The 21259-nt window shown below is 36.8% G+C and overlaps 1 protein-coding gene across 1 annotated transcript in view; it reads left to right on the top strand.

Annotated features, from left to right (window-relative positions):
* The first annotated feature begins 254 nt into the window (after positions 1-254).
* The window catches only part of LOC150087082 (protein O-mannosyl-transferase TMTC1-like), a 189063-nt gene continuing 168058 nt past the window's right edge, over positions 255-21259 (top strand). Inside the window, exon 1 of the mRNA XM_090371806.1 lies at positions 255-837. Within this exon, the coding sequence (XP_090227932.1) occupies positions 404-837 (434 nt within the window). The 5' untranslated portion in view covers positions 255-403. The remainder of the gene's footprint in view (positions 838-21259) is intronic.

Genomic DNA, 21259 nt, shown 5'->3' with positions numbered 1-21259 from the left:
ATAATGATCTATTTTCTGCTTCCACGCGGGATTAAAAGTCAGGTAGTAGTAGGCAGGGAAGGATACTTGCACCTGGCCCTTTCGTCACACATCACAATCTGTCAATTAACTCTATATGTCACTTCTTACGCCAATAATACAGTGAAAGGTAGAGGTCACTGCAAATGTGCACTGAGAGCAGGCGCACTAGCGTTTTCACATCATCAGTGCTTTCGTTTGCCATCGATCGTCTGCCGCTAGCGTTGAGGCCTGGCTACAGTTAGCTTTATATAGCTGGCTGAGTAGGAGCGGGAGAGCGAAGTTCCAGCAGACAGAATCGGGCTGTGTGTGTGTGTTCCAGCCCGACACCAAAGGAGTTTGGTCATCGCTTAGTGTAAAGTTACAGTTTCCAAAACTTAATAGTATGGGACGCAGTTGCTGGGTGGAAAGTCAGTGCTCGTTCTCCGGCCACTCACACTCGCTCAAGTGGGATAATCGCCAGCTATGTGAGAAGACGCAGGCCACTAACGGCAGCAGTGTACCGCACAGTTTCTGTGATCACTCAAGATTTCGCGAACACCTGATTCAGTTGTGGAAAGTTGTGCTCAGTTTCTTGCGTCTGTGCAACATTTACGATGTTGCTCCTTATGTACCTGTGATGTTGTTATCGCTGGCGTGTTACCTCAATTCTCTCCATGGAGATTTTGTCCATGACGATATTGCCGCTGTAACTACAAACCCTGACGTTAGAGGGGAAACATCTCTGTCCACACTCCTTTATAATGACTTCTGGGGAAAAGCAATGGCCGACCCGTATAGTCACAAATCTTACAGACCTCTCACAGTCTGGACATTTAGGTAAGGCGAAAAATCATGACCTTTTGTTGCCATTACAGCCCTTATCGTAGGATGTAAGTGTGCTGCTTTCAGAATTTTTATGCTGTCCGTCGGCGATACTGGACACCAGTTCTTTGCCACTAACTCGCTTGTGTATTTATGTACCAAAATACGTACAGGAACTTATCTGGTAGATTTTTCACTGATAAAATTGTACTGTACGTTCTTTCTATTTATTACTTTTCCTCTATTTTTCAAGCTGAATATTTCATAGCTCTTAAACAATCCACTGTGAACAGTTTTTCATGTCTGTTTTACTTAACGGATTATATTCAGTGGGTTTCATGTATTAATAATTATCGTAATTTGATCGTTGGCAGTAAATTTATTATTGAATACTCTGATCACATACTGAATCTTGCAAGCTAAGCTAAGATAATTCACTCGCACAATCATTTTAGGAATTCACATTTTCCCTTAACGCTAAGTTCTATCAAGTAAGTTAAATAACGTATAATTTCTTTTATATTTTGTGTTATTACAATAAGCAATAATGATCACAATACGAGTCTGTTTATCCGTATTCCGAAATGCATTTCATCTGCTTGGGAAAAACAAGCTACCTCGTATGAATATTATTATAATATTTGTAATATTATAATACGCATTTCTAGTCATAATAGTATAATGTGATTAACGGTATTATTTTATTGTTTACAAAAGCAATATAAACGTATTTCTTTCTACCACGTGCTAAAATTAAGTGGATACTACAAAAGAACAAAAAGATGAAAATAAACAATTAATAATTAATACATAGTTATAAAAAGGACTTGTAATTTCAATTTTTCCTTCAAATTATCATGCCTTTTCACTCCCTGCCACAAATAAAAATCATTTTTCGAAACCAACTGTGCATACCGTATTTTTTAAAGGATCGATGTTTCTAAATTATAATAAAATGATTGCTGTTGTCTTTTTCTAGAGATAAATGAAGTAATCTCGTGACATGGAGAATGAGGAGGAGATTTGAAATGCAAAAAAGTCTTTTTTTTCTTTGTGTGTGTGCACCGCGTTATATATGGTCGCAGATACAGACATTAGGATTCTTAATTCTTGCATTTGCGAGTTTTGAACAACAATCACAGCATTTAAATTTGTCAACATTCTGTGCGCTTTGGTTTGTGCATATCAGTGTAGCTGCCTTTAACACAAATTAGAGAGGGATTTAAATACTATTTTCGCTTCGTTAAGAAAAACTTGTCCATTTTCTGAACATTACTAGAGTGGAATACACAAGGAACACATTTCCTCCTTTTCTGAATGAATTAAACCTATAAATCGGATAACTATATAAGATCGCAAGGCATAAAGCTAGCGATGAACTACTTAGTACAGTATTTGCAATTTTTTTCGGGATTTTAATGACATTTTATTTAAGGAAGGGAAAGGTTAAAGAAAACTAGGGTATGAAATATACAAGCATATAAGAAAGGAAGGATTCGTAGAACAGAAAAATTTCTCACACGTAACATGTGTATATGTAATTTCTCATGGTAAGAGTAGATTACTGTCAGCTATCAAATCAAAATTCGTATTCATCACCCGCGTTCAGTTCTGGCCACGAAGAGATGGTTTGCTTTCACCGAAGACCGAGGATTCAACCTTAGAATTCAATCTTAGAGGCTTACGTTAAACATAAAGACGAATTTTGATTTTATTTCAAACTACTGCACTGAAATACACCTGCAATCCTAGCATTGTACGGTTAGTCATGTATTTGTCTATTAGCTGGACTTTGCAGTCAGTGTTATAGTTAAATAAACTTTTCATAGTTGGTGAGCTCGCTTTTATTTCTAGTCCTGTATTTCTATTAATGCTGACAGTATAATGATAACATAAAACGTGTTGCCCTCTTAGGTTATAACTCTAAACGATACAGGAAAACTAAATCAAGTGCTCAACTTTATTAGCAAATTAAGGAAACCGTTTTTGTTGAAGTTGCTAGTTCTAGCGTATGCGAATCGAATCATGAAAAAGTATAAATAATGGTTAATGTTAGCATTTCCTTTCTACCTCATGTAGTTCGAGAATGGACGATTTTAAACTAATCGTTAGAGAACTATCAAACGGGTTAATTAAAAAAACCATAACAAATGGATAAGGTACAATCAAACAACTTCCAACGCGGATTCATTATTTTAATTCAACTCAGCATGAAGGAAATGAACGTTGCAATGATCGACATTATAGACGAATACCTTTATGAGTTTGTTTTATTTCTCCATACAAAATGTGAAGTTCAGAAGCAAGTTATTCAAACCCCATCAGTTTTTACAGTAAAGTACAGAAATATCGTTCAACTGTTGACAAAATATATAGAATAACCATAACCTGCGTTTCATAAATACGCATTCGTTTTAATAACGAAACATCTGTCCACCTTAGCATAACCTTCAGAACAAAAGCGGATGTGTGAATGTCTAAAAGTATAAGTGAAACAGCAGTTTCTGACCAATTCCAAATTCGGTATGTGCACTGTTGTGGGGTGAGTTGACAGTACAAGAAAAACTATTTGTTTTCAATAGTCGTTGCTGAAGTTCACGAAAATCTTAGCACCCCCTAATGTATAAAATCAGTACACAAGCGTTTAAAACTAGCGCCCTCAAATAAATTCTCTAAAAACATTTAGAGAACCCTGCGAATTGTGAACCACAGCTGGTCTTAAATTAAACAATCTCAAAGAATGTTTTCATGTTAAAAATTTGATCTTTTGATGTTTATCATATATGAAAAAATACATTTTAACAGCCGTTGCCTGGTCTTAAGACACGTCCCGGTTTGAAAAGCAATCAAAATCATGATTACCTATACATAACAAATTAAAAGGCAAAATTATTTGAAAGTTAAATCAAAAGGAATACTACTCCTCTTAATACAGAAGTAGTCACCAAAAATTTATTTCGATTTAAATCGCTATATTTCCTAATCTCTTTTATGCACAATCTGAATTAGCTTTAGGTTTTCTACATTGGCTGGTCGTGTGTGGCAAATTATTACCACTCATAGTATATTTTTTTATCTAGATAATAATGAATTTGATTGGCTATCTAAAATCACTAGTGTAAAATCAACGCAGTTAACAGTAGCCTATCTGTAACCTGTTCATTTATCCTTTATTTACCAATTTTTAACAAGTCCATATATACATACATGACTCCAAGGGGTTACAATGTCGGATCACTCTCCTGGAATATTCTCCTCGCAAATTTACTCCAGCGCGTTATTCCTGTTTGCAGAAGTAAACATGTGTGATGGATTTTAAAAGCTGTCGCTACTTCCCGTAATAATTGAAAGCAAATTTCACAAATTATTCCCCATGAAAATACATTTCAATGTCTACTTCACTGATAAAATTCTTTATAAATGCTGTATTTCGTTAAAAAATAATAATAAATAATACTCGAGGGATCAGTAAGCATAAAAAGTGGTGCGATCATTAAGCGAATCCAGTTCCCTCCCATTATGTTCTCGCCCTCCCCAGCTCTCGAAACTATTTCATTACTTTAAGATGTCAAACAGAGTTAACAATCCTTGCTTTGCATTCTAAGCTCTATATTTACCATTTGCCATAATTCAGGTTCGGTAATCTTCAAAATTAATTGGAAGGAACACTAAGTACAGTCTCCGCTTTATTGTAAGGTTCATCCACGTTGAGCCGATATCATAAAAGACACTTCACCCAATCACTCTAACACACACAAATCGTCCTGGTCATTACGGACATATCCCTTGTAATCTGCCACTCGCTTTGGAGACATTGAATACAATTAATTTCTAGCAAGCAGACATTTCGTAATACACCGACCAACTTTAATTGCGCGAATGAAGGGAAACATCTCACCACAGTAAATCATAAGGAAACCCTTTACTCTTTTTGTCCGCTATCCTCATTACTTAAAGTGGATATTTCTAAGTCTTTTGCCGAAATAGTTAGCGCACAAAATATTGATTAGTCGTCTCACCGTTGACATGAACCCATAGTGTTGCTGGCGAGTGGACTCCTACCACACAAACCAGTAAACGCTAACATAGAAATTGAGGAAATAATTTCGTGTCAAAAACTGCTTCATATACAAAGCGTATTTTAACTGTTTTGCCTTCTTCGCTGTAAATGCATTAATGAAAGCCATGAATGAAAAAAGAAGTAAATACAGCACTGCCCAAATGTTAAAAATGGAATCATTATTAACTACTAACATTTCTGCACACTCCATGAACAAGAAGTTTTAATCGTTGCTTTTTCGGACTATTATTTGAAACATTATCGTGTCCCACAGGACAGCGTGCTGGTAAAATATTCCGCAAGTCGCTTGTTTGAACCTGCGCGACATCACAAAATACACGGTGCACTGTTAACAAACAGCCTTAAATACAATAATGTGTGGCTGACGTCACTGCATTTATTAATCGAAGTAAATCCAATGAATGACGTCATCCATAACATCAATTACAAGACGGCGTCAAGAAACTATGGAAACCAAAAGTATTCCATTTAAATGCCACAGTAAGAGGGTTACTTATATTCACGTTCCTGAATTTGTCAAACTACCAATCCATTTTTTATTTCCATTTAGCTTAAGTTGCTCGTGCACTTTGTACCTTGGAACTTTCACCTAATCCAGGTTAAATTTTTATATATCATCTGGTTTTGGCGCATTATAACCTTAGTTGCTAATGCGCCAATAAAACCCAACAACCAACCAACCTAATCCAGGCTTCTTCCCAAGAAAAAGTGTCCTTTCCATAGTGCTACGATTCACTTTCTTGTTCTTCCTGGAAGATTTCTTCTGTACGGAAATGCCTATAGAGAGATTTAATAGTTAAACTTTCCTCTTTTCTCGATATTTTATTCAGCATTAGCTCATTCTAGTCAATCACTTATTTTCTTTAATGGTGTATCCGTTTTCATAATCTACCTCATGTGCATTAATGCACACAGTTAATGACGAATTCGTTCAAAGCCAAACGCACAGAAACCGATAGCCAAAGCTATTAAAATTCTCTAAATAGAGTTAATGCTAAATAATGAAACATTCCATTTATCTGCGAACAATGATGTGGGCTCTGCCTGCTACAGAGAGATCTTCTCTGCGTGTCTTTCAGAAAACTCTTAGAATATTAATACATCCCGAGTAACACTGCCATCTGTTGGGTTTCAAAGTTAAAATATGAACAGGAAGGTATGCTGATAGCACAAGATTATGTTTTTATGATCATGCTACCACGACTTTTTCTCTTGCATCTTTAAAAGGATTTTGATAAATTTAAAGTGTTTATATATTATATGTATAAATATGAGGACATCATGAAGTCTAAATGGAAATACTAGAAAAGGCAAAGGCTGTGCCCAAGTCCGCATTTTAGCCCAAATTTATTATGTTTATATCAAAAAATGCGTATATTTGGCACTTAAGCACGGCGATGGGCTTTATCCATGAAATTCATTAATACCGTATTCACTCGCTGATTTTCTGGCCCTTCTTTGCCCTATTTGAAACCTCCAAAAAATTGGTACCTTTTTCACCATATCTACTTGAATTACATCCTACGTTTCACACCCTTCAAATTCAATGTCAGGATTTCAATTGATGAATATGATCATAATACTTCAATATATGAATTTTGAAAGGGCTGATTTGCGTAGAAAACGGAAAGCAAACGAAATGTTCTACGAAATATAATCTCATATTGTGCAGCAAGTCACAGGATCATCCATTTGTAAATTTACAACCAAACTGAAACTTGTATATTGCGCTAATAGCAAATAGAAAATTGTTTTAAAAGAACCTGTACACTATTCCTAATATTTTAATAATTTGAATAGTCAAATTTCGAATGTTTTTTAATCAATTATTTATGAACTATAAAAGATTTTCACGATTTTTTGATTCTGTATTTACTGTAGAACTCTATTCTGTACATAGACTATAGAGAAATCATCTTATTTTCATAGGGAATTTTCATTTTATACGTTAATTAACCTTCGCTTTAGTTTTTAATTCGAAAGATAGAAAGCAAAACATTTAGAAAATTGGTTTCTAGTAACTGTTAATACTGCTAGTACTGTATTCATATCGTGTATTCTTGTCTTAAACATTTCTGCACTCATTATCATTTTCCAATTCTCATATTTTGTTTTTACGATGTAATTTTATATAATCTTTCTATACATTAAAATAATTTTCCTCCTAGTGATATTTATTCAGCTCAGCCAATGGCAGAAGAGAGATGCGAGTTACGTAACAGAAGCTTCTTTTACTGTAGTAAAACAAGCTTCTGTTTAAGCGTGGTCACGCGCTATGTTTATCTAACATGACCACGCTGTATCATGCTTGATTCCATATGTAACATATTTATGTATTCGTTGCAGAGGAAGAGACACACACAGTGTCGAAAGTTTCTGTGAGTATTTTATTTTACTTTATCAAAAGAAAAGAGTGCAGCCCTCTAGTTTTATTTTGCAACTAACCAATTAAAATTAGTTCGTGTTTTCTTAACTTCTTTCATTTTGAGTTTATTTCCATTCAGAACTATTTAAATAAGTGAATTCCATTTTTATAAAAGAGTATTTCTGATTGCTTACTATGAAATAATTTGAGCTGCTGGCAACAGCCCCAGGTGCACGTAATGAAGAAAGTAGATATTCTATTGCGTCCCGAAGGGAAGGGGAGGGGATGGGCAGATAATAGGAAAACAAAAACGATACCTGTAATGTATGTGTGCTCCACGTTTCCTTCCACCCTTTATGCCGGTACTAAATAAACCAAAGCGTAATTAAACCTTTCTCTTTTAATTTCAGGCATGCCTTAGTTGCGAATGTAAACAAGCAAGTACGCTTGGTAAATGATAAAATTATAATTACTTACATATCATGTTGTAAACAATTTTAGAATTGAGTGCTCAATGTATATATATATATATATATATATATATATATATATATTTTTTTTTTTTTTACGTGTGTATGCTATATCTACTCCTTCCGAATAGTAAGAGCCCATCACAGTAATTATAATATTGGTAAAAAAATTTAAATCATTTCATTTAATGAAATAAGCTATATCGCTTCCACACATGTATTTAATTATATGAAAAGAGACTGAATAACTGATTTTAAATGTGTTAATAACTTTTTTATATAAATATTGAAAGTGACTTCGATTACAAAGCAGCTCCAGGTAAGGATCTGATCATATTATAAATTCAAGTTCGTTTTAGAAACTTATGAAAGAATATGAGCTTTGAAAAATGTCTTAACAGCGTTGGCTCTCGGATGGTGTACCAATCAGTAACTAATAAATGTTTTATATCCCCAGCATTTATTACATCAGCATTTATTACATTTATTACCAGCAAAACATACCAGCAAAGATAAACGGTCCAGGAGTAATAATAACTCTGGTAGAGCTATACCACGCTTGATTTGACAATACAACCGCTTAGAAGTAAATCTTAAAAACATCAATTCAGAAAAACAAGAAAAGGTGTCTTGATAGGTTAGCATTTAATATCCACTAAAATTAATAAAATAAATAATAAATTTCATACTGTAAACTTAAATTTCATTTTAAAGGCTTTTTTATAAAATTTGTCTTGAATAACAGTTGTATTATGACAGTTTCGTGTTTATAAATGTTTTCCCTTACCTTTCCTTGTTCGTTACATTTATTTCCACATCCATTAACATACTTTCCCACACCTTCACTTTCCTTTCTTTTCACGAGCATATGCTCATGAAAACTATCTTTCAAAACCAGGCTTTTAAAAATAAAAAAAACAGTCAACAACGGACTGTTAAACAAAAGCAGCTTGTCACCTTGACAGCTGCAGGCATTTCATATGACAAACAATTCTTTCGAAAAAGGAAATGCGTCATAATAGAATATCGCCACTCGATATTTCCGAATTCACTGTGAAAGTGAATCCTGTCCAAATTTTAATAAATAGAAGACTCGTATCCTTCTATTCACGAGGAGTCTTAGGCAGTTCGTGTCATCAAAATGCTAAAGTCCGCTTTCGGAGATCAGCAATAGCCAGACAGTTGAACAATGCAATAAACATTCCACACACATTCTAATGCAAGTGTTCAGCAGGGGGTATTCGAGGGGGAACTTTATATTCGGATAGGTAAACAGCGGGATGCTAACTAAATACGAGAAGTCTATTTCCCAGCAGGATCGACACGGCTTGCAATGCATTTCATGGGCGCGTGAACTTCCGTGTGGGTGGCTAAAAAACCGCAAGAATTCAACTAGCGTACGAAATAAATTTGAGTTGAGAAAATGGCTTTAATATCTCTTTCAGCCGCACGGGCGGATGACGGCTGCAGTGGTTTGATAGTTAAAGGTGAGATGGTAGAAATGAAAGAAACTGTGCCTTTGAGACCAAAGTAATGACACTCCAGACACCGTCACAAATTAACAATAGCGTGATAGTGGGACGTTTAACTTGATCACATTAAGTGAGGAGTGGGAAGTGCCGAATTAAAGTGCTTACGTGATCATACCCAGATGGGATGGCGGTAGTGGTGTGTGGTGGTGAATAGAGGATTTATCGTGGATGAAATCTCGGTCATCCACCTCGCTGTAGTCAAAAGGAATTAGAAATGTTACGCTTTCAGTTTTTTAATGTTCTGCTAATTGACAGAAACACAGATAAGAAAGTAAAATTACAATAAAAGGCGAAATGCGGTTACTCAGACAAGTATTCATCTCACAGATGTGTTTCGGCCATTTGGAATGGAAGTAGCATTTTTTTTTTTATGCAGGGATAGGTCCGAATAGCGAGGTGAAACTGTTTTCATAGTCACCAATTAGCTGAGCGGACAGCGCTAATTGATTTAGAAATAGGCCACATGAATACTTTAGCCAGGATATTACAGTTCCGATAGACCTCAATACAGTGTGCCCACGGTAAGTGCTATAAAGTATAATCAGGTGAGCTTAATGTTCTTCGTTTTAGGGAAATTTTGATTCTCTTCTTTCCCTAAATACTGTGCAAGGATAGCTGATTACAGAATGCAGCATTCTTTTTGCTTACGACCGCGTTCAAAGCACCCAATTTGCTTTAGATTTTTTTCTTTTTGTCTTGTAGGAAAAGAATTACCGTGATCCCATTAAGGCTTCCTATTTTGTTCCAAATAAACTTCATTCAAAATACTTATATCTATAGCTGTATCCGTAAATTATGTGTTTCACGATAAGCCAAACTGTTCTGTTGAATTTATGGAGGCAGGAGACGGTGGAGTACACAATCTTCGCCCAAAACCGACTAACTCAATCACGAGATAAAAAACGCCAATAACAGTCCCTCCAGTCGAGACAGGATTCGAATCTAAGCCTTTTGCACACGGTACTGGAAGAATAACAACCATATTCACTATACTAGTCACACAAATTTGTTTAAGAGATGATTAGACTTTTTTTAATCGCAAAAGAACTTAAACTTTCAGTTAGAGTCCTACAATATAACAAAGAAACAACCACGCTTCAAGTGTCCATGAAATTTTAACTTATTTTTCGATTGCTATTTTTGTACATCTGTAAAAATATCTTGAATTTGAAACTGTGTATGGAATGTCGCTTCTCCTCGAACAGTTTTTAATTTTTGATAAAACTGCTAAAAACAAATGTCGATAATTGCCAAATTAGCGTATAATAAAACACTCTTTCTTAATATATTCTGCAAGCTACAGAAATATGTATAACAAGGTATCAAACAATTCCAATTCTACTTTAGACTTCGTGCTCCAAGTATATCGATGGATGCTCCAGGCGTATTGTACATTTGGAAACAAAAAATACAACTGAAATCTGTGCGCAAAAATAACTGAATATCCTGCAGGTTTCTTTTCAATCACAGCTTGCAGTATATGCCGTGTCAGGCTTACTACGCGTCACTTCGTTTTATGTTCCCGACTGTAATGAAAAATATTCGAAGTTAAAATCTTGTTGAAATCGAAGAAACAATATCGACAGACTATTAGGAAACTGCGATATACTCCCACTGATCCACTTTTAGAACAGAAGTCATTAGATAGAATCGATATCGCGTACGGGCGTTTTTTAATGGTCCAAGAGTCCGATATTTGCACACTTCGTGTTTTTTTATTATTATGATTTTGATCACTGCAAGCTTTAAATGATAAACACACTTTTGCTGAAAACCAGAGCCCACACGTGTACGGAGAGTGTGATGATACAGAGTCATGACAAGAAATAGTAAGAACGCATATGGAAGGGAGAGTAACACACTGTTCTCGATGGGGGGAGAAAGGATAGCATAAACGTTGCATGCGGTACTCGTACAAATGGCGTCTAAAAATAAGCTGAATCCAATGCAAATCTCTTAAAGTGGAGAAAGAGAAAGTTAATACGCGGAATGTTTTAAAAAAAATCCATTCGCGGTTGATTAACTACAAATAAAAATGCACTGAAACAGAGATATAAAAATTGTACTGAATTTAGCACATCTGTTCTATGAACTCTCTAATAATAATTATTTTAAACTATTCTGTGGTCTGTATTTCGATCAGATAGTCGGGAATGTTATCCCAATTGTCATTTGTCAATTATTAAAATACTATTTTTATATCTACCCTCTTAGCGAAACCCTTAAATCCTCATTCAGCTTGCAAAGTGGCTTCTGTCCGTGTTGTCTTTTCTTCTCACACAGTCTATAGTTACTCATTTTTGTTCATTGTTATCAAAACGTATCATTGCTATCTTGGTTATATAATATTTTAATGAAAATGACTGACTTCTTGAGGTTAATTGTGAATAATTAACTGTAAGGTTGAAGTTAAAGCTTTCAGTTTCAACGATTATTAAACGCAAATGCTGTTGTAGTTAAGTTCGTTAGTGTTTGCTAAAATATTAAATGTTTTTTTTTTTAAATTTGATAAATTTGAAAGCTTTTAAAGCAGATCTTTAATAAGAATTGCTTCAAAAATGTTGAAAAAAAAAAAAAAAAAGACATTCAGTGCAAGCAGAACAAAATCATTTTAAGCAAAAGTTTATAAGATAAGAAAATTTCATTTTTGGATATTATCAATGAAGATATCAATTTATTTAAAGAATAACTGTAATATGAGTCAAAAACAACAGATGGCTCACTGAACATATGGCTATGGACGAGAAGACCTAACGACTGAACTTGAGCCATAGACATTTTTCTTCCTGCTTCAAACTGTTTAATAGCATCTTAAGCAGAAAACCTAATCTCAAGTACTTACTGGAGAATCTCTTTTTTGCCACTGCCTCAGATCGGTTAGCTCATGGCAATTTCATTCTTCTTAAAACAATCACATTCGAAGAAAGATCAGCAACAAATGTGCAATTTTTGGTCATTTGGACATCATAAGTGTCAATATTTTATGATGGATTCTCACTATTTAGGTTATATCGTGTATGCTCGTAAGCGATCCTTACAGATCTCCACATACGCGGCTTTCCCCCATTTAGAAACTTTCCACATACGCGGCTTTCCCGTATTTGTAAGTATCCATTTAGAAACTTTTCATATGAAGAGTATACGAACCATCCATCAAGGCACAGAGTCCAAGATATCACCAACACAGAGCGAAGTATCTGATGGCCTAGTCTGAAGTATCCACTACCATTACCAAGGGCTGTTCAAAAGAAATATATATAATTTAATGGAATGTGTAAGGGAAAAAAAGTGTTCACGCAAAGCTAAACAAATACAAGACAAAGCCTACTACTGAGGACGTGATCATGTCTAACTCAAAAGATTATTGCATAGTGCCAATAAACAGATTTATTAGGTAAGAAAGCAAGGATTCATTGCCCTACGTAGAACTAAAGGTCTGTGGATTTGAACGAAAATTGGCAGTCCATCACAACTGTAATAATCCCTTTCAGCCTTAACAGAGGCCTTAGTATAGACAGGGTTAATTACGGATAAATGATGCAGAATGCTTAATAGTTCCAACTGCAAAATATAAGAAGAGTAGTAATTTTATACAGAATGTAACGCCAGAATTGTGGTAGTATTTGCATCGTTAACATGGCAGATTGCATAACATCACGGCCATGAAGAAAGTCCATAATAGGAAAATTGTCTCAGTCACTTTTCTTCGAGCACAGAAAACCAACACACGTATCGCTATCTTAGTCACTACCAGATATGATGAATGCTAGATGATACATACCTGGTTTCTGTGGAACTCCCAGGTTGCATGAGATTGTTATATAGATGATTCCCAAGTGGACCACAGTGGCGCTCTCTCTCTCTCTCTCTACCTCCGGTAATATGTAAGCATATAATGGCATATCTGTGTCGTGATTACTGCTATTGACAGCTTAGCGTAACATTTAGGTCCGGAGACCACGCCCTCACGGAAGCACAGTTGGTATAACCACCATCCTCCCCATACTGGGTGGAAAAGTTCGTTTCCCGTCAGTTAAGTGAGGAATTTTTATGGGCCTTTTCACAACGTGGCAAAGTTAGTCGGTCTCAGGCAAGGGTGGCATGGTTTTCTCGCCCGGATTTTACTTCCAGCAAATAGCAAATCGACCACAAAACACACGCGGTTTACAGACATATTATATACGGCGCGATATGACCTAAGTTGTTGATGCGCCTAAAATACTACAACCACCAACCTGGAGACCACACCAAAAGAAAAAAAGAAAATTTCTGAAGAAGGTTCAGAAAAGGGCGATCACATTGGTGGTGAGCATAAAGTGATACGCATATGAAGAATGGTTTAAGTTTGGACTGCAAAGTTGTACAACTAGATATCTAAGGGGAGATCTAATTGAGGTGTATAAAGCGATGAAGGAATTAAATAAAATGAGTGAGGAGAGTATGTTCTCTCTCGTAAGAACGAGGGAACATAAACTTCATATCTCATGGAAAAACAGAAGATCGGATCTCATGAAATTCACCTGTGGACTGCAAATTGTCGAACACTGGAATAAATTGCTTCCCAACGTATAGAGTCTGACTGAGTTTAAAGCGTAACTAGTTACTACCTTGTGGGAAGGAGAATAGTATGAAGATCCTGTATGAGTGTTACTAACTTTTATTATTGCTATTTTATTTATTTATTTGGCTATGTAGAAAACGTTCACTTCCTTGATAACATACCACAGTACCTCATTAATAATAATGAGGTGTATGGCATGTACTTTGATAGAAGGCCAACTCTTGACTTGTCAACAAACATTTACGAACGTAAGCCCAAGATATACTTGTCCTCGTGACTGGCATAATAGCTAATCGTTGCTCTTGCAGCGATCTGAAAACAAGAAAAAAAAGCAGGGAGAAAAAAACGAATGCCTCAAGGTCACGTGCCTTTTTCTTCCATAGAGAAAGTACGAAGCGAGAAATTTAGCAATGATCTTGAACCAAGTTTATAAGTGTAAGTCTAAAAAAAATACGCTCCTAAAGGCCTTGGCATGTATAAAAAAGAAGTTCCACGTTTTCTAAACTTCCTTTTTATGCATATACAGGATAAAACCACAGTTTCTTTGGCGTCCTGATGATATTAGCGATAAAGGAACAGCAGCTATCGTGGGTTGGTGTCCCAAGTGATACTCGTAATGAAATAACCGATTGGGCCAAGAGCTGAATGACAGAGACCATCTAACAAAGTGATTAATTTCTGAAATGCAACCAGGCATATTACTTGGAGTAATATGGGTGGAGAATATTACGCTCAGGAAATACGGTCGCTCTTTGACGATTAGGACCATAAAGAGCACACAACAATGCATAAATCAGCACATTATTTATAATTCGTTTTTGTCACGCACACCATTTAAGTTTCCTCCTGTACTAGCACAATTCTTCAGCACCATTCCATGAAATTTCTTTCAGGCACATCTAAAAGAGTTTTTTTTTTTGTAGAATAATAGTTAATCCACCAAATATATAAGCACCTACGTGACCGTTATGGTTATCAAATGAAAATACATCTCAATACCACAGTTTCTTACTCAACCCCACCACGATGACTAAATAAGGTGATGTCGGACTACCACCAACATTTTAGTTAACGTATAAGGTAAGCTTCGGGGAACTAAAACCATAAGGCATCAATATATATTCAATGGTTCGTGTCTGTAAACTGTGGGACTTCACTTTCAAGTACAGTGTATTGAAAGGTAAATTTCGGGAGAAAAATTCAACATCTCGCTCCATAGCGATTAATTAGATAATTAGATTAATTAAATATTATGATCGCATAAAGTAGATTCTTAATATCCTTCTTGTAGTTCAAAAGATCACCGCAGGCTACAGAAAGGTCAAATATATTGGAGGTATTTTAAAGCGATAAACCTTGGCTCAAAATTCATATTGATATTAAGTACACTGTCAAGTGAGCGTTTTAAATATTTCTGTTACTACTGCATTCTACGAAACGGCTTTGTCTCCCTTTATGTGAATACTGTGATGATCGCGTTACGTTTACTTGGGTCTATCTTTATATCGATGTCCATTGATTCTTCCTTAAGAAGGAAACGTTGACCTCATTCTTGCGTAATCGAAAGACGTTCATCTAAGAATGAAAATACTTCACAACCTTCAAAATATACCTAGAGAAATAATGTCGCTAAAAGTAAGCAGCCATTGATCCGGTTAATGTAACGGTTAGATTTAGACCTTGAAGCTGGCGCATTTTTACTTTGGAGACTTCACCATGGAGCAGCTAACTGCCATATGGTTAGTTTTAAAATGTAAGACGGCCTTGCAACCTACATTACTTTTCTTTTTTTCTCTTTTCTTTTTTTGTGGTTAGCAAAAACGGAAAATGCTGAACCCAGTAGAGGATCGCAGGTCGAAAACCCAAATTAAATGCAGGATTGAATTTAAGCAACCTACAAATAGTGCAATAACAAGAGTTTTGGCTGAAAAAATCTCCAGAGTAGTATGCAGAGCATACGATTTTTTTTTTGCAAACGTCTTAAATTCCTCGTATCACTGACGAGATTCGAACCGGGATTTTTCCAAACAGTGATTACTATTGCAATCAACCTCTGAGGCCTTGTTTTACTATTACTTATATTAACTGGGAGGAGAAATCATTGAGCAACCTGTTTCTGTTATCATAAGACGACTGTATCTATCCTAATTAACTACCTGTACAAAGAGGTTGTCCATTTCATCACTAGGTGGCATCACTAGTCAAGGTCCGCATGTTACGATGCCATAAACAATTGCAAGTGTACTAATGGTGCTAGTTCAAAGAAGGTGAAATATCAGCGCAAATAAAGAGTATTCTGGAGATCCCGACGACTGCTAGTGGTTTGAATACGAAAACTATTGACACGCAAATTTCAGAACGACGTTTCTTATTAGCCTAGGACAATATTCCAGCTAGAAACTAGGGTGATGGATCCTGTAGAATTTGGCAGATGAACAAAAGTGACAATGAATGGACACGTTTTTCAAACGCTTCCATCAGCATAAAGTCGACTTTTTTCGAACATAAAGGTACCATAATGCATAATTTAATCATCCTGGAACTCAGCTTAGCAATCAAGTCGCAAGATTCGATTCATCACTAAAAGGTTTAGAGGCCGCAATAAGCAGGAAGAAGTGTGGGTTGTCTAATGGAGATTCCTTTGCAAGACTTTGCATATCCGAATTCACAAAAAACTTCGAGTGTAAAATCCTGCCTTAAAGACTGATTAACATCAACACAGAACAAATTTTTAATACGAAGTTTTCTAATGTTATAACGAATGTCCGAACAATCAAGGAACAATGTTGAAAAGTAACAGAATAAGCCAACTGCTGCGCAAGATTTATTACAGGTTGGATAATCTACGTAAATTCTGATTACCTAACGACCCCACTTCATAGTTATCTGCTGGAGAATAGTTTAGAGAATTGGCATTTTAAAGTAGACGTGGCTGGATATTCTGGTCCATTTGGCTTTTGGGCAATTCAACTTGCGAAACGTGCGGGCTACTCTTATCGGCAAAACTATGGATGGGATTTGCAGTAAATCAAGAAGATTGGACCTAATTAAAGAGAACACTTCATTAAAGGAGACCCCGCTAATTAAAATAACAGAGTCTCCTTTAATGAATCTGTGCTCTTAATTACGTATCACTGAAAGTTAAAGAGACATAACAATTGCCCTTTTTAATTCGAGTGGGGGACAAGCGCTTGAAGGGAAAAGAATGAGGTAAAAAACTGGACCTTGAGGTACTCCAGTGTTGAGAAATTCGAGGGCGAAGAGCCATCAAAATCAGTTAGAGCAAAAAAAAGAGACTGAAAATGCAAAAGTAGACCTTGCGCTGGCTTAACTCAGAAGAGCTTCTTGGCAAATTCTGATGAAATGTATTTTAAACAGCGACTGCTTCAGTTTCCCCGAATTCGAAAGAAGTTCGAATTCGAGGAAACAAGTTGGATTAACTTGTGTGATGGACGACATCGGTGCCATCATTGATGAAACCACATCTTACCATAGATGTACTTTTCTGGGAAAGTACTTATTTCAAACGAACAGCAGCGGCATCTACAAAGATCAAGATATCAAAGCCTCCCACCAACCTTTTCGTGCGCATCAGACACTCTCGTTAATTAAGGTTTTCCCAAAGATTCCTAACAAGTCATTTAAATGATATAGAAAAATAATCAACTGCCTTTTAATAATGGAATTTTAACAAGTAGTCTCCTGAAATCCTCTCCGTGACTAGTGGTTTCGATACATGCCACTCTGTTGGAGAGGTCTGCATTCAAGTCAAGTGTCGAGGACTAGAGGAATTCTTATGGGCCTCTTCAATTAGGGCTGCAGTTAACGAATCACTCGAAGGGTATCCCCCGTGAGTTATTTCGGGTCTTTAGGCCCGCACAGCTTACAAATCGCCTCGTCAACACAGGGACAAAACGTCCCAAGATACTGATGGCCCATAAAACCAAAGACCCCTGTAGAGGGGTTTTTGGTTTTATGGCGGGTTTTATTTGGTTTTATGAAATTAACCCCCTTAATTTTGACTGTATCAAGTCAGGACATAGTGTAAATAATTACTTTAACCTGTTTTCACTGATATAGATCCATCTCTGTGGATAATTTATAGAAAGCCAACCATAAGACCACCATTCCTTCCAGAACTCTACAAAATGATAATAACGTTCCTCCATATTATATTTAGTCGCACAGACCCTCATTAAAACATCCCACAACGAGCCCGTTTATCAGACTGACACCCTAACGTTAGCATGAGTCATTTGTAAATACCTACTCTGCGGTCTAGTTAAAACCTCAAAGGTTAGTTAATACACAAAATCCATATTGTTTGAATACGCGTGCAAAGTTAATAAATAATAAACGACGTAATAACCGATTAGTCCTGCGAAGAGTTCAGAGTCTCGGTCTTATAAAGCTCCCACAAGCTGAAAGCGTGGATCACTTCTTTCTTATCTGCTGCATATTTGTTATCCGCACGCCACCATAAGTATATGGACAGTCTTAAACGATCGGGAAGAATTCTCTTTTCATAAAATGAAATATTTCATTTATTTTTAAAAGCATTTATGTCTATATAGGAAGAATATAAAACGCTTCATGTATATTTATTCGGTTTTTCTGCCTTCCCAATGTTTTATGAGATGCTATATTAAGAAAGCAATATATGTACGAAGAGGTAGTAAGGAGCTGTAAGCGTTTCCTCGATGTACTCTGGCCTGCAGTTATTCTGCAGTTCTTGGTCTTCCAGACACAATAAAGGAAATGATAACGCAAGCACACCCCGGGATAACAAAGCAGAATCATCGTTGCAACTGTTCCTTCTTCTTCTTCTTCTCCAAAGTATAAACATATCGGCAACCAGTCCGACGAAGCTCGTATGGGCGCACCATGCGTGAGATTGCCGTACTCGTTCCGTTTCCCCGCATATAACCTGCCATTCAAAGGGGTAAAGCGGCACCGAATGGGGGCAAATGGCCTGTACGACTGCTACCTGAGAGGTGTTAGGCTTCCCGACTCTACGTCTGAAGTTGTTCAACTAATTTTAATTCTTGGTGTCTTCTTCTCGTCTTGATTTTCTCTTGCTTTGCGAAAGCTACCGCCGGGAAATAGGAAACCCCCAGAAAGCTGTTTCTTAGAGTGAGCAATTTTCTATCCACTCGACAAAGTGGATGTAAAAAATATTCTAATATTTGAAAGTGCACTGGTTTTGTTGAGAGGAGCGGTTTGCATTCTAGCGATTTAAAATGTTTGTAAACATTTTCTACCAAGTGAACCTCCTTTATAATTTTAGAAGCGTCACGTGTGCATATTAGCAATGCAGAACCAATACCAAGCGTAGCGTGAGATACTCGCATAGAAAAATATAACAGCACGCTGCCACTTATACGAGTTTGATGCGGTGCTTCACCTTTGCCTTCCGTGTCTTTGTCGATTTTCATACACTGGTGTGGAAAACTTAAGGATCAACGCTATTTCTAAAGGTTACAACCACAAAATCTTCACTTAAGGTACTCTTAACTGATGAAAGTAGATTCAGTCTGAGCAGCGATTCTGGACGTCAGTTAATCTGGCGAGAGATTGGCACACGATACCAATGAAAGGGATCGATATGGCGGTCGAGGTGTTCTCGTCTGGGGAGGGGTTATCTTGGATGGACGTACACAACTCCAGATACTGTAAGGCGGAACTGTAATCGGCGCACGCTACTGTATTGAGGTAATCCTTCCCCATGTGCATCTGTTCAGAGGTGCCATTGGCCTCGAGTTCGTGCTTATTGATGATAACGCCACACCCCATCGCACTGCAGCGTTGATATGCTTTTGGAAAGTGAGGACATTGTTCGTATGGATTGGCCTGTCCGTTCCATCGATCTAAATCCCATCGAACACATATGGGACACTCTGGGGAGACGCCTAGCGGCACGTCCACAACCACCAGAAAATATTCACCAGCTGAAGATGGCGCTGACAGAGGAATGGACGATGTTACCGCAAGAACTTATCAACAACGTTGTTCTAAGTATGGACAGGCGGTGCAAAGCCTGCATCGACATTAGGGGTGGCCATATCTCCTACTAAGGACCACCTATTCTCTTTGTTCCATCTTTGGCAGCGATGCATCTGTATCATGGCAGCCAGTGCTATGTTGCCATTTTTGAATAAAGCCCCTCTGTACCGTTTTGTTTCCCTTGTTGTGTTGGTGTTGTTTCCTTCATTATTTCTGTACCTCACGAGGTTCCTTTGGTATGCTTTTCCCATATCCATGCCACTCCTATGAGAAGCTACAGGTGAAAACCTGACTGGTCCTTAAATTTTGACCTCCAGTGTAGTATTAGCGCTTGTTCATAGGTCATATTTTGAGGTTAATCAAAATCTGAGGGCCGCATGCGACCTGCCAGTTTGACGTTAATGCATTTATAATAATATACGTCAATTCTTAACTAATTATAGTTTTAATGAAACCACTGGTATTAATTATTTTTTGATGTAAAAACAAATACGCTAAAATTATAATGTTGAAAGATGTGTGGGTTGTTTTAAATATGCGAGTAGGGCAGTTAAAACCAGGAGGTGTCAAGTATGTTGATGCGTCAATTGCATGCATCCTCTGTTTTTTTTTTTTTTTTTTTTTTGTGAGGTGGGATGGGCATGAAATGCTTTATCCATGACCGACGACTGAATCACGTATTCAAAAAGGGCCATAAAAGTTCTTCTGACCTACGTGTGCAAGAACAGCCATTGTCATAACTAACATTGGACAGTTAGTCAACTGTTAGTAAGGATAATCGCTATCATAACTAACAGTGGAGCCGTCTCTAAAGCCCTCCGATGTTTCGTGGCTTGAGACGAGCCCAAATGTTAGTTATAAAATAAAAAAAATAAAATAATACATTTTCTGTTTATACTCCGGGACGACCAAACAGTCAGAGGAGTTAACAAGATAGACAGAATACAAGAAACAGTACCGTATTCAGCAGTCACGGGCTTGAACCCCGGTCACTCAAGGCTCGTGTACTTATGCACCCGCGCGTCTGACCGCTAGGCTACGGCGGCGGACTGAAGAGTAGTTGGTTAATGTACCAGTTCGAGCAGGCTGGTTCTGTAAGGCGAATCCTTTGGTACTAGAAAGCTGTTCGTCCATAACTTTTTTACTGTAGATAGATTTGTCTTTGTCATTTGGTTGCGAACATTAAAAGGCATCCATCGAAATTCTATGACGTCACACTGCATCATTATTTTAAGCCATTCGTGTCTGTAAAAGGGTGCACTAAAGTCACGTTCCTATTACCAGGGGAAAAACTTTCCAAAGGTAAATGTTTGATTTTAAAAAAATGGATTTAGTTTGCTGAACGTTAATGTACTTAGCAGATTAGAGAATTAACTGTAGTTAATTCTTTAATCAGGCTTAAATGAAAAGAGGCGAACAACAACA

This window comes from Mastigoproctus giganteus, chromosome 4, assembly GCF_048544385.1.
Source record: "Mastigoproctus giganteus isolate SK-2022 chromosome 4, ASM4854438v1, whole genome shotgun sequence".
In the NCBI taxonomy this organism is placed as follows: Eukaryota; Metazoa; Arthropoda; class Arachnida; order Uropygi; family Thelyphonidae; genus Mastigoproctus; species Mastigoproctus giganteus.
Note: the sequence above shows the minus strand (reverse complement) of the source record. Positions and strands in the feature narration are given on the sequence as shown.